This window comes from Lytechinus pictus, chromosome 4 (genome assembly GCF_037042905.1).
Source record: "Lytechinus pictus isolate F3 Inbred chromosome 4, Lp3.0, whole genome shotgun sequence".
In the NCBI taxonomy this organism is placed as follows: domain Eukaryota; kingdom Metazoa; phylum Echinodermata; class Echinoidea; order Temnopleuroida; family Toxopneustidae; genus Lytechinus; species Lytechinus pictus.
The window spans coordinates 30,238,426-30,252,809 of NC_087248.1; the positions used below are offsets into that span (position 1 = coordinate 30,238,426).

At 35.4% G+C, this 14,384-nt stretch overlaps 1 protein-coding gene across 1 annotated transcript; it reads left to right on the forward strand.

Annotated features, from left to right (window-relative positions):
• The first annotated feature begins 315 nt into the window (after nucleotides 1–315).
• On the forward strand, nucleotides 316–9,886 carry LOC129258719 (uncharacterized). Its single transcript, XM_064098018.1, has 6 exons — nucleotides 316–340; nucleotides 936–1,073; nucleotides 1,883–2,089; nucleotides 3,419–3,499; nucleotides 5,464–5,585; nucleotides 7,023–9,886. The coding sequence occupies exons 1-6, from the start codon at nucleotides 316–318 to the stop codon at nucleotides 7,140–7,142; spliced, it is 693 nt and encodes a 230-aa protein (XP_063954088.1). The 3' UTR covers nucleotides 7,143–9,886.
• Nucleotides 9,887–14,384: the final 4,498 nt, after the last annotated feature.

The window sequence follows — 14,384 nt, forward strand, 5'->3', positions numbered from 1 at the left end:
CTTACGAAGGACTTTAGTTTCATTTCTAATACAGTATACATATCACATAATATATAGATAAATGAAAGTAATCAATTAATAAATGACATGAATTCTGACATCTTTCAATTTCTTCTACATTCCTAGTTTTGCTAACATAGGTTTGCAAGTTAAGAAATTATACATTCGTCTCATTTTCAAATTCATCCATAATCTATTAATATAGCAGTAACATTTCTTGAAAATCGTTTCAATGTAATTTGTGTAAATTCGATATTGAGTAAAAAAAATCAAAAGTGATTTCGGTTCTTCGCCATATTTTCATCTGTAAATATAATGTCTACTGCCATTTTCCATAAAGGTATGAAATTTTCTTATAAGGTTTTACATTTTTTGTAGGAGTATATTATTCAATTCAATTCAATTAAACATTTATTTTCTTCCTTTTTCACACATTAATTTCTAAATTTTTCGTAAACATAAAGTCATACGAAAATCAGTTTGTCATGAAGAATATAAGTATGTACATGTTAGGTTTATATAGAAGAAAGCGTATACCCTAAAAGCACAAGCTTGTGGCCGGATACGCCTATAGACATAAATACAATACAGTAAACAATACAAAGAAAGGACGAAGGGCTAGAAAAGGGCAGAGAAAAGAAGAGAAGGAAAGGGAACGAGAGAGGGAGACGTGATCGGGGAGGCGGGCATGAATTACTAAATAAAATAGAGTGCTCAACAAATGTATCCGGGGGGGGGGGGGGGGGGCAAAATATAAATGCCGCAACAACAATTGTACATGGTTCATAATTATGATCATGTTAAATGAAAGTAAAAAAAAAACGAAAGATGGAAGATATTCATATATAGGATGACAAAAGCAATTATGATGAAATGGTAATTGATTTTGTTCGTCCGTGAGAGTTTTGAAACATGTTTATGATATTTGTTTGTAGATTTTACTGAAACCCCGAAAGAACCTTTGACAGAAGAAACATGGTTAAAAGTGGAGAAAATGGGTCTTACGGATGCGTACTCCAAGAGCAAGGCACTCGCTGAAAGGGCCGCATGGGATTTCGTTGAAAAACTTCCAGGTAACAAATTGTATGTTTTTTACTCCCTCCCCCCATTACACAATAATGACTTTCGTCGATTTGATCAGCCTCTAACTTCTCCTTGTTCTCATCATTATTTAAACTTTCGTCATCATTTAGATTCTCCTCCTAGCGCCCCACCAGGGAGCTATACATTTCATAACCTTGTCCATGAATCTCCGAATCTGCGCTCTCCTCCTTATCCATGCGCAGTACGGCTGAATTTTCCCTATCAACATGATCAAAAGATCGTTGAATAAGAATTCTAAACCTCATTGATATACCCCCATCATTTCCTTCGTCAATTCGTGAGTCCCTGTAACTCCCCTGCATAAGAGGTCTTCGTTACGATCTTTAATATAAGTCACATGGCACATGAAAGATAATCACATGATATATTCAATTCATCCTCATTTGACCGAAGTAACAAGGTGTAAAGCGTAATGTGGGACATTATAATGGTGTACGTCCAGAGGCGTCAATTGAAGGGTGGGAGTTTCGATCGCCCCCTAAACATGAGGGCAAATCGATATGCCCCCCCCCCCCAGAAAAAAAAAAAATATAATAATAATAATAATACAAATAATTTTGACAGCTTCAAAATTTAATAATATGCAATGCAAAAACATACTTTAATTTAAAGAGCATTAGAAAGCACCATAAAAGCATTAAACTTGGCAGTTTCGACACGCTTTATAATAAAAATACTGGATTATACTAAATTTCATTTGCTCTCCCCCATCCGAAACATGATTAACCCCCTCAAATTTTTTACTCTTTATTTCACTGATGCTTACTTTTATCTGTAGCTGATTCGAAGTTCGAGCTGGCCGTGGTCAATCCATCCCTTGTCTTTGGGCCGGTGTTGTGTGGAGGCGCAGGTACCAGCGTAGAGATCTTACGAGGCCTGATGGAACGCAATCAAAGCATGATTGCAAGGGTCAGCTTCCCGATCTGTGACGTCCGTGATGTCGCTAAGGCACACGTCATCGCAATGACACTACCCGAAGCAAATGGTATTTTTTCTATCCATAGTCAGTAGCAAGTGACTAGATCAAAGTGTTAGTTGTGCGCAACAATTAGATAATTAATCATATTTTCTCATCAATTTAACGAGACAGATTTTGTTACAACTATAAAAAAAAAACTTTTACCTATAGCTGACTAACTAGTCACGGTCTAGTCATTTTAACCATTTTATCCTTAGGGTGTGGGAAGGGGAAGGGGGGTTCAATTGCGGTAGGTTCTACTTCAATATTTTTGATAAATTTTTTTTTATAACAATTTTAGTTTTCTGCTTACTCTGTTTATTCAATTCATAACATTTTTAAAAGCCACATTACCAAACTTTAATTGTCTTCGCATTTTACATAGATGTGTGGAAATAATCTGTTCGCGATTGCAAAGACTTTGATGAATATCTATCTATTCCCGTTTGTAAGAAAACAGGGTGACACAGTGTTTTTAATGTGTACATCATTAAAGTGCCCAAAATTAATAGTATGAAGGTGATTTCACACTGTGTGAGTGTTCACACTGTGTTTACATGGATTCACAGTGCTATACTGCTCATTTTGATAGTGTGAAGATAATTACACACTGTGGACAACTCGTCAATGTGAATATTCACAGTATGTTAACTTGATGGAGTATGTAAAGACGATATTCTCTGTGTTAAAATACTCAGATTTAACAGTGTAAAGATGATTACACATAATGTTTCGAACTGCTCCATAATGTTCCACATAAACAATTCCATAATGTACTTTTCCATACTGTTCCACACTGTCCCGTACTGTTCCTCACTGTTCTGTACTGTTCCAGTGTTCCATACTGTCCTACACTGTTCCATACTTTTCCACACTCTGCACTGTTCAGTACTGTTCCACACTGTTCTACAGTGTAAAGTACTGTTCCTCACTGTTCTGTACTGTTCCGAATTGTTCTACACTGTTTCGTACTGTACCACACTGTTCCGTAATGTTCCACAGTGTTCCAAACTGTTCCACACTGTTTCGTACTGTTCCACATGATTCTACGCTGTTCCGTACTTTTCAACACTGTTCCACAGTGTTATGTATTGTTCTACACCGTTCCACGCTGTTCCATACTGTTCCACAGTGTTATGTACTGTTCCGTACTGCTCCACAGTGTTCCGTACTGCTCCACAGTGTTCTGTACCATTCCACACTGTGTGACACTGTGTTCACTCCAGCAGGGATATAGCAAGGATAATAATTGTTCACCATCGTTTAGTTTTCATTTAAACCATTTTCTTTCATATGCTTGAAGGATGATTTGAGAGTGTCTAGTTTGATATTTCATTGTCTTTTGTTTTTTCTAAGGTAATCGTCATATTATTGCTCCATACACAATGTGGTATCAAGAGATTTCTCAAGCACTGAGAGAAGAGTTCACTAAACAAGGTACGTAAATAGTCTTTGTTTCTAACCAAACATTAACAATTTTACGGGCTGTGTTAAGGGGGGGGGGGGGGGACATCATGACCCTTAAAAGGACGTGTTTTTCAGTGTAGTAATATTGGTATTATGAAATAGCATGACCAAGGCCTCTTTCTTCTTTTCTCTTCCTTTTCTTCTTATTTTCTCTGTCCATCTCTCCATTTTGTTTGTTTCTTTTAATACTTTAAAAATAATAGGAGTGAGGCGGTCGCTGCATAAGTATACAATACGATAGAAACCAACTATTCAACAAATTATTATAATAATCATCATTGTGGATAAAAAAAAACATCGTGCTTAAATTTCATCATCCTCGTTTTATGATTCTAAGTGCAGTGCTCGGGTATTGTCGCGTTGTCGCGGAGCAAATATCGTATTACAGTTTAAACAGCATCGCTCATATTTCAAAACCAAAGATGACAATGAAAATGTCTTTCTGAATTTTCAAACATTTGTTAAAACCTTTGAACTATAAGCCTACCCGATCAGTCCATGCTAGTAAACCAACCGCCCTTCCACATGGTACAAAAAATATTAATTTGAACGATGATTCCAGTGAAAATAAGGGTAATGACGAATTTTTAGCACGTGTGCAACCAAACTAGAACATGATTAGAATCACGAACGCTAATCACAATCACAAATTCAAATTCTACCCCGGATGTGAATTCCAGTTAAGTTTCACTCAAATTGCGGTACGAATTTTGCTGTGAAAGGCTTGACCCCCAAAACATTTTTTTTGGGGGGCGGAGCTTACGTGACATTTCAAGCACTTCCGTAGATACATGTAATACAATTGCCATGCACTCATCGTAGTTTGAATTTGCGATGCAGTGCTTTGATCGACAAGTCACCAAGGACACATAACGCCTTCGCTCGGAAATTTGAATTCAAATCACAGTTTTCGAGTGAGCGTGTGAAGGGGCCGATGGTTCTAAAGACGTACTGCAATCATCATTACAATGATGATTCAAGATTCATATGTGAAAAGGCCCCAAGTTACTTTTATATTCCGATCCATCATGACGTCTTATCCAGATACAGAATTACAAATACCAGGAAATAGCCAAAATAATTGGATACATATAATCCGATATATAATAATTAACTTCGTATTAAAATTAATTTTACACAGAACTTAAAGATGGATGTAAGCCCGATAGTTCATGAATAAGATTGCTTTGGTTTGGTTCAGTTTGGTTTTATTCACCGCATAAAAGTCAAAACAGTGTGCACAAATGAATAATTATTTTGAATGGTGACATAATATAAATACAAAGACCTTTCTAGAGGTCCAGTGTGGTTGAAGTACGGACAGATCAGATTGTTCAATAAAAATGGCGTCTGGGCAAAGTTTATGAAAAAAAGATGGCGAGCTAAAATTTTCGTCTTTTGTAATGAAAATCTGATTACAGAATAGATTTTTACTTAATATCAAAACATGATATCGTATTTCACCCGTTTACTTTGCTTTCTTTTTCTCTTTCCGATTTTTCCTCTTTCTTAGTCGTAAGAATTTATTTCGGGAGGGGGGGGTGGGGGGCAGCCGAGCAGGACCCCAAATTCCCATTTATACGGGAGTGAGCATTATAGTTTTTGCCGGTTAGGAATCGGTTTCATCAGTAATTTCTTTATGGCATTGACTTAGAGAAAAGTTGCGTTCATACGGTGCCTAATTAAGAGCTCCGCGTGACAAGAACTAGCTTGACTATATCATACAATGTTTGCGATGACCCCAGTATTACCAACGTAAACCATGGGAAAGGTCACACTAAGTTTTGATTCACTTATCCTCAAAATTGCGCCAGGGACACCCTGCCTCCCACGAAAGTACAGAAAAGCGTCTAGACATCCTAAATCATATTGTTTTTAATGTGTATATTTACGATATAACATGACATAATATATGATAATTATTTTTGTGCCAGGATATAATCCACCGACGAGATTGGCTCCATTCTTTATGCTCAAAGTCCTTAGCTGGTTCGACTCTACCACGAAGAAGATCGTTCAACTTCATGGTCACTATCTTAGGTTTTCCGACCATAGAGTGAGTATAAAGCCCCCTCACACCTGACCGAATGTAGGCGGACGAAGAGTGACGAATGGGAAAATGCACGAAATGCACGCGAATTCAAATAAAAATTCAGTCAAATCATGCGATCAGTAACTATTGTCAAATTTTATCAACGAACGGTAAGCGAAGGATAAATATGACATGAGAAGGATATCGATTTTTCAGTTCACCTCTTTGAGTAAATTGCAGCCGAAGGCGAGCGAAGGGTTGATATAACCCAATATGACGAACGAACAGTGAGCAATTGTTTGATATGGCGTGCGATTAGAAATAAAGACGAGGGAATAGATCAGGCGTTCTTGTACGTTTGTGTCATCGTGTTGCTTCGTTAAGGGTTCTTTCGAGATCGGTCCATTAATTTGGCATAAGCGCGATGATGGACTGTGCACGACAATAACACAGAAACGATAAACGAATGATTACCGCAGACTAAATAAGAGATGCGAATTCAAACAGATGACCAACGATTTTTCAATTCGTCGGGAAATTTTAAACATGTTCAAAATTTCAGGTGTACGAACAAAAACACGAAGGGTAAATATGATTTACTATCAGTTACCAATGAAAACAATTAAAAAAAATGCCTTTCACCAGCCATCGCAAGGCATATTCCAGGCAATTCGGTTAGGTTTGAGGGGGCCTTTAAGGTCTATGAACAACGAACATTAACGAGTGACAACGAATTGCAGTAAAGCCATTTATGAATCGATACGAAGAAGAACGAAAATGCCCGAGTAACAATAAACAAATCACATATGCTGATGCCATTCACGGTGTACGTCCATCGCTCAATGGTGTAATCAAAACGTATTTGTTTGTAATTTATCACTATTTGGTGTTATGTTGATACGCCGTGGTGTAGGCCTATTATTTTCTAATACCTGACAGTGTGATTCCAACACCCGCCGCGCTGGTGTATCCTCAACACCCTAATTTTATGAATATTTTCTAACAAATGAAATATGTGTGATAAAGCAGTGTTCTACTGATCAAGAGTGGACCTGGGGGCCGTTTCATAAAGCAGATTGTAAGTTAAGAGCGACTTTAAGAACGACTGGTGAACCTTTCTCACGCGCAAAACCATTGCTAATGGTATATACTGTTTACCACAAGAAAGGATCACCAGTCGTTCGTAAAGTCACTCTTAACTTGCGAACAGCTTTATGAAACACCTACCAGGAACGACTGCATGATCATATACTCATTACTACATAGAATGTCTATGTAGATATCTATATCCAGACGGATCCAGTCATGCTGATTTTTGTTAAGAATAAGATTTGATCACCAACCAAATTAAATAAACTATTAAAAAATCACACTATTGGATTTTTTTCTCAAAATCACCTAATGTTTATATCAAGGTCACACTGATCAAATTTATCGATTTCCTTCCCTTTTCCGTCTCAGCTTCGTCAAGTCCTCGGTATCACACCATACGACCCCAAGGCATCGCTCGTTGACATGGCATATTCGTGTATCGATCGTGGTTTCATCGTCAAGAAGACTGGATATAAACCAAGAGACTAAAAATGATAATTTGACAAATTTGAGATGCCACATCGACTGCGGCAGTTTGCAGTACAAATGGTAAAATACTAACGACACATTGTATTCTTGAAAAAAAAGAAAGACACAATCGACAATAAAAAGCATAAAGATAAAATAACCACGAGAAAACCTAGAACAGAAAAGACTAACTAAAAGCCTGAGACCAATCACGTGACAGAAAAATAAGTTCACCATTTTACATTTCGAAACTCTAAGACAGATCAAACAAGCACAAAAAAATTATTATCAAAGCGTCATCATTATTGTAACGTAATTAAAAAAGAAACCCACTTGAATGTTTCCCCTTTTTTCGAAAGAAAAAAAAAAGAAAAAGAAATCTTAATAAATGATTGCATCATTTGATATGGATCGAATAATGTAAAATGATATATCTTCCTTTCAATATTTGAAAAATAGATACAAAAATGGAGAACAAGAAGATATAATCTAAAATATCTAATTAACATATAGCTCAACAAACCTTTATATATTGTATAAATACCTGATTATCATGATTGATCTATTTTCTGATGTGGTATATTTTGGGCATTCTTCTTATGCAAATTCTTCTTATACTGTAGCATTTATATCGTAGATTTTGGTATTTCAAGCAGGATAGAAAAGGATGATTATTATTTAATTTTTAATGCCATGTTTATATGAACTTTAGATGAGTCCAACTTCAAACTTAGGAAAATTGTTATTATTATTATTATGGTTATTGTTATATTGTTATTTATTATTATTACTACTTTTTTACTATTACTATCATCATCATATTCATCATATTTTTATTGTTATATGTTATTTCTATTGTAAATATTAATATGATGTTCTTATATTGAATAATAAACAGAAACAAACGAACTTAATATGCAAGAACAATATTTTTAAGGATTGGTAAGTCATCTACATGTACATGTATATTAATTGCAAATAATGCGACATGGCATGCCATATTCCGTTGTAGGATTTATAATATATCACGAAACTGTATTAAAAAAAAACCTTTATTCCGTTTGACTTGAACTTGGACTGAGGGGTATTATAACTTTTATTATATAATTTCATTCGGAAAGTGAATTAGTACACGACGTTATTACATAAAAAACTTCATTAAATAAGTTGCTACTAATGACAAGACCATCCTGGCATAAAATTTTTATGTGATGAGATTTAGTATGATATACACTATTACAGAAATGAAGGATTTAGATTACAAACTAAACGAAATCCAAACATCACACTAATGTACAATCATAACCCTGTTTACACCCTAAAAAATGCAACTTGTATATTTTTGGTGTTTGATATTTCACGTTAAGAAGGTTTATATTTTTACCTTGCTCAAAGATTCCATCTTTACCAAGTTCAGGGTGCGTAATGTCATTAAAGTGTCATTGATATGCATAATAGCACGCATTCGTATCCATTGGGGGTACTGCTACCATACCAACGCCTTCATGCTTTACACCTTTATATCTGAATACGACATGGATGGTGTGCATGGCATGTGCTGACATTCACTCAAAGAAGAGCTAAAGTAACTCGAAAACGAGTCACTTTGACTCGAATCAGAGTCGGCTCCCAGCTGGTGCAATTCTGAGTTGAAATTGACTCCTCTGGAATAAGAGTGTAGGCTCCTCGTATGTTTCATATTTCGATCCCTATTTTTGTTTGCGGTATTTATAAAGTTACTTTGTAAATAATAGGCCTACCATCGGTATATCGTGTTTCAAATGCCCTTTCACCTCTTCCTCAGAGAATTTTGTTTTACTTATTTTCTTTATTATACATACAAGTTATAAACATGATCTGGGTCCGGTAACAATAAGGTTAGCTCGCACGCTTGATTTTTCACGATTGATTGTACATTGTAGTCCACGTAATCAATAGAAAAATGTTATCATTGCTAAGCGTTGAATTGCGGGCCCCTGGTGTGTAAGACAAGAACAGTTTTTGTTCTTTGATTTATGCTTGATTTTGTCTCTAATTGTTTTAATCACTCATAATTGTTTGTATAGACATGATTTTGCTGATTCGATAAAAACATTTAAACCCCCACCGGTAATCGAAAAAAGTAAGGTCACAACCTGATTCAATACAATATCTGTTGATAAAATGATTTAGAGGTCGCGCAAGCAGGTGAACCGATAAACCAATGTGTTATTATATGTCCATCAGAAGGAATTTAACAACTTAATGATGAGAAAAGAAGGATTAGCTGAGTTCAAATGTAATTCTAGTTATATTTGACTATTGCTTATACACTGTCAAAAATATTGATTTATTGATTACAATTTACCAGAATTTTGATTGATATTGACTATCTTTATTAGCCGGATACATATTTACCACATGGTCAAAATTAACTAATTAATTGATTACAATCTACCAGAATTTCGATTGATATTGACTATTTTTATTGGTAGGACACATACTTACCAACAAAAGGGTTACTTTGTCTAATCATTTTTAAGAATGTAGTTAGTAATATCTGACAAACAGATAGTAAAGAAAAAATGTAACTTGACATGAGTCACAAGTATAATGTTTTTATTTTAATCGCTCCGACAACTATAACATTATTGATTTGTAGCACTTTGTATTCAATTTCCATCTGAAATTAATTGACGATTTAATTCATCTTTACTTGTGTGGAATACGCGCATGGTACCAACAAATTGTTAGAACTATATGTCTAATAAAAATTGTGGAAATTATGTGTCTTGGAAGCCTTTTATTGCCATTGAATTATAATTAATTTTATTCCCGCTCATTTTGTAATACTGAATGTTATAAATTTCGTGCTTCTATGAAATTTTGATTAAAAAAGAGAGGGTTATTTGTTTTTGTGAATGAGTAAGCTTGCTGGCTTCAATAATTTAGTTCCTGTAGGAATCATGCTATATATCAACATTCATTAACAAAGCCAATATGTTTGATTCTGTCAATTAAAAAAAAATACAAAAAAAAGCCAACTAAAACAATTTAAAATTATGTCTCTTCATTTTCACCAGATTTGCATCATCATACTGTGGTCAAGCACTCAGTGAATAACAAAAATCATATGAAAATAATAAAGAAATAGCAAGAAATACTGCTCTTCAAGAGAGCCTTAGCATGAAATCGTTAAAAACGATGCAATTTTTTAAAGAAATCAAATGCAAAATAAAGGCGTGCTAAAAAGATTGATCAGTAATTCTAAACTTATTCCACGTTCTTTTCCTTCAACGATTTCTTTTACACAGGCCTACTCCGATCGCATCTATTCTTTTGCTTGAAGGAAAGGGGCACTCTTTCCGCGATTGACATGACACTGGCGCAACCCCCCCTAAAAAAAAGTCACAAAGCATGCCATGCATGTTGTTGAACACTGATGGTAAATTCAGCCATGGTTCAAGTGGTATAATTTCGCAATGGATACATTACCACACAGTCTAAATCCTAGTTTGCCTACAACCAGTTCGGCTACGAACAATTTGGTCTAATTGCCATTTAGCCCATTCACAATTTTGTATCATTTCTGCATGGTTACGCTGTTTTCAACGACATCCACAATGTCCACTGAATTTAATACCATCTAACCTATATGGTAAGACAATGATCCACAATCTCATTTGACAGAGTAATACATACTATTAAAGTAACCGAAGTGGAAATTAGACTAACACTGAGTAGACTTAATGATAATTAGCATACAGGAATGATTGATTTCTATACCCCTATGAACCCATACATGGATCGTCCCTCCGTGTAGAAACCGCAACTCTTCCAAATCATTAACTGTTTTGTGGAAAATTAGCTAAAATTTAAAATGCCATAACTTTCTTATTTCACATCTGATTTCGATGAAATTTTCAGTACTGTGCTTGTTTGAGTTTTTTCTATTTATTCAAATAAAAAAACTTTCTGGGGTGGACTTGACCTTTAATGTACGGCACTTTAAAACTTCACCAGGATTAATGCAATGAAATCGAAATTAAATCTGTTCAGTTCTAAACATTTCATCCATTACTTGCAAGATGTGAACTAAAACTTTTTAGAACATCAACAGTTATGGATTAGTTTTGTTTGATTCTCTTTTACTTTCAATACGGCAAATATGCGTCCGTCTTTGCTCCATGTTTTGTCCACTTGGTCATTTTGTCTCGTCTCATTGAGCCGTTTTTGTCTCACCTGCATAGCAGAGTGAGACTGTATAGGCGCCGCTTTTCCTCCACCGCGGCGGCGGCGGCGGCGGCGCACAGTGGGCCAGAATGAGTTGAAAGTTCGCCAAAATTATATTCCGCGTCATATTTTTACTTTCTAATGTTGATTAAGGGTAATTTTAGGCGTAGAATCGACTGAACATAATTTAAAGCCGATATGACGTCACTTTGATACCAAATTTTGATTGGCTACTTAAAACCTATCTGTGAAACGATAAATTACGCTAAACAATGTGCAGTAATAAACTTTGTGTTATAAGATTGACCAGAGTGAATCTTGGTTTATGCTTCTCACATGCCTAAAAAGTGTGTATGAGATCCTGAAAATAATTTTATGGCATTAAAATGATCATTAGATAAAAACAAATGCTTGAAAGTCTGAAAAATATTAACCGTGCTTTATCAAGCGGTGTAGACTTGGGTAAAACGCAGAGTATATATAAACACCACGAATGTTTTACTATAAGGAGTGTTTTTGGCTGAAATTATTCTACAAGTAAGTTTTATCTCTGGAAAAGGGGCGGGTAGCCCTTATATGCGTTATCAACCTTTATTTTGTTTACGTTATGCCCGGAATTCATATCATTTTCATGGAATGGAAGGGGATCGGCCTCGCCGTGCAAAAATGAACGGCTATGTACACCCCACTGGGCGGTATAAAAATGACCGTATTTGAGTACGTTTTGGGGGTGTTGTTGAAAACGGGAAAAAAACAGGCAGCTAAATTTGATATCAACTTAAAGCTTAGACATCTGGCAAAATGATGATGATAGAATGCAAACGGAAATCTACGGAAATCTAAACGTTTCTAATGCAAATGCATAAAACATGGATTATCCGCCTATTTCGAGGAATAATTATCCTATAAACCTCCTGAAATGTGTCTTTTATCTACTTTGAACCCTTTCACACGAAAAAAAGAATATATCAGGATTATGTGGGTGCCATTTCCGATTCCTACATGAAAAACCTCTGGTGAAATGGCTTGTTTTTCAACTAAGTTGATTATACGCGGCATTTCGCAAAATGTCACATTTTACGATTTTAGGTGGGAAATTAACAACCTTTATGCATATTCCTGAAATAAATATTTTGCTGAAGTATTCTTCAAAGTGTTGTCTTTTAGCTGGGCATGAGAAAAATTAAAAATATGAAATTGCCCAAAAAGACTTTTTGCGCACTTTTGTTTCGCCCCGGCCCACTGTGTGGCGGCGTCAACACCAAATCTTAACCGAAGAGTAAGTTTTAGAAATGACATCATAACTTAGAAAGTATAGAGACCTTTATATATGGTATACAATTTGTTTTTGTTTGATGGAAGTGAAATAAATAAATTTGAATTTGAATTTGAAACCTAGTTCATGAAACTTAAACATTAGCTTAATCAAGTATTACTGAACATCCTGCCTGAGTTTCAGATCACATGACCAAGGTCAAATGTCATCTAGGGTCAATGAACTTAGACGATGTTAGGGAATCAACATCAAAATCTTAACCTAGGGTTAAGTTTTTGAAATGTCATCATAACTTAAAAAATATATGAACCTAGTTCATGAAACTTAAACATATAGTTAATCAAGTATTACTTAACATCCTGCCAGAGTTTCCAGTCACATGACCAAGGTCAAAGGTCATTTAGGGTCAATGAACTTTGGCCAAGTTGGGGGTATTTGTTGAATTACAATCATACCAATCATAAAGTTTATGGATCTGATTCATGAAATTTGGACATAAGAGTAATCAAGTATCACTGAACATCCTGTGCGAATATCAGGTCACATGACCAAGGTCAAAAGTCAATGAACTTTGGCCATGCTGGGGGTATCTGTTGAGTTACCATCATAACTTTGAAAGTTTTTTGATCTGATTCGTGAAACTTGGACATAAGAGTAATCAAGTATCACTGAACATCCTCTGCGAGTTTCAGGTCACATGTTCAAGGTCAAAGGTCAATGGACTTTGGCCATGCTGGGGGTATTTGTTGAATAACCATCATAACTCTGAAAGTGTATGGATCTAGATCATAAAAATTGGACATAAAAATAATCAAGTATCAGTGAACAGCCTGTGCGAGTTTCAGGTCACATGACCAAAGTCAAAGGTCATTTAAGGTCATTTAACTGTGGCCATTTTGGAGGTAATTATTAGATTGCTGATTGCGGTCCTATATTAGGGCTATAGGCCTAAAATAAAAATAAAGATAATAGGATATGAAGATTTATTTGTACATTACAGTCTTTGTTTCTTTTTCAATCACATAGCTAAAGATCACATCCAGCCAGATAGTATGTAGTGACTAAACAATCATTTCTTGTAATAAAACCAAGATCGTATGACGTCATCTTCACTAATCAAATTAGGGTAATTTTTCACACTTTCAAATATCAATTTAGTGATGAAAATGACCTTGAAAAAGTAGTGTCGGATTCGGTCTACTCAATAATAATCATATTTGGGAACAACCTACCAGTCCAAGTTTAAAAGTCAACTGCATATATAATCATCCATCGTATCTGAGTCTGTATGGCGCTGATGGCGTATCACCTAACTTGTCTCAGTGACAAGTTCAGTTCTAGTTATTCATTTATTCTTTATTCTTCTTTCTTTCTTCCTGATTTCGTTCGCCCACTTTCTGTATGTTTTCATCATTCAATTAACATGAAAATTTCCATGATCAATGACATTCATCAGAAGAATCGGTGTCAAGCTTTTCATGATAACCAGTAATACATGACGTCACGTAGGCGCCATTTGGTGTTTTTCACCTTGAGTCATGTAATTGACCATATCTTCCTAACTAAACGTAATTTTCAAAATTCTTTTGGTAGGCATTAATTTCAGGTTAATATCTACCGCCGTGTTGCATTCGTGACCGCATGCGCGTCAAAATTTAAAAATGCTCAAAATTCAACTTTGATCAAACGAGAGTACATTTCAGACAATTTTGAGCATTTTGAAAATTTCATGGAAAATTTCCGTGCGTGCGCGTCGGCGCGCGCGTTTTGTGCGC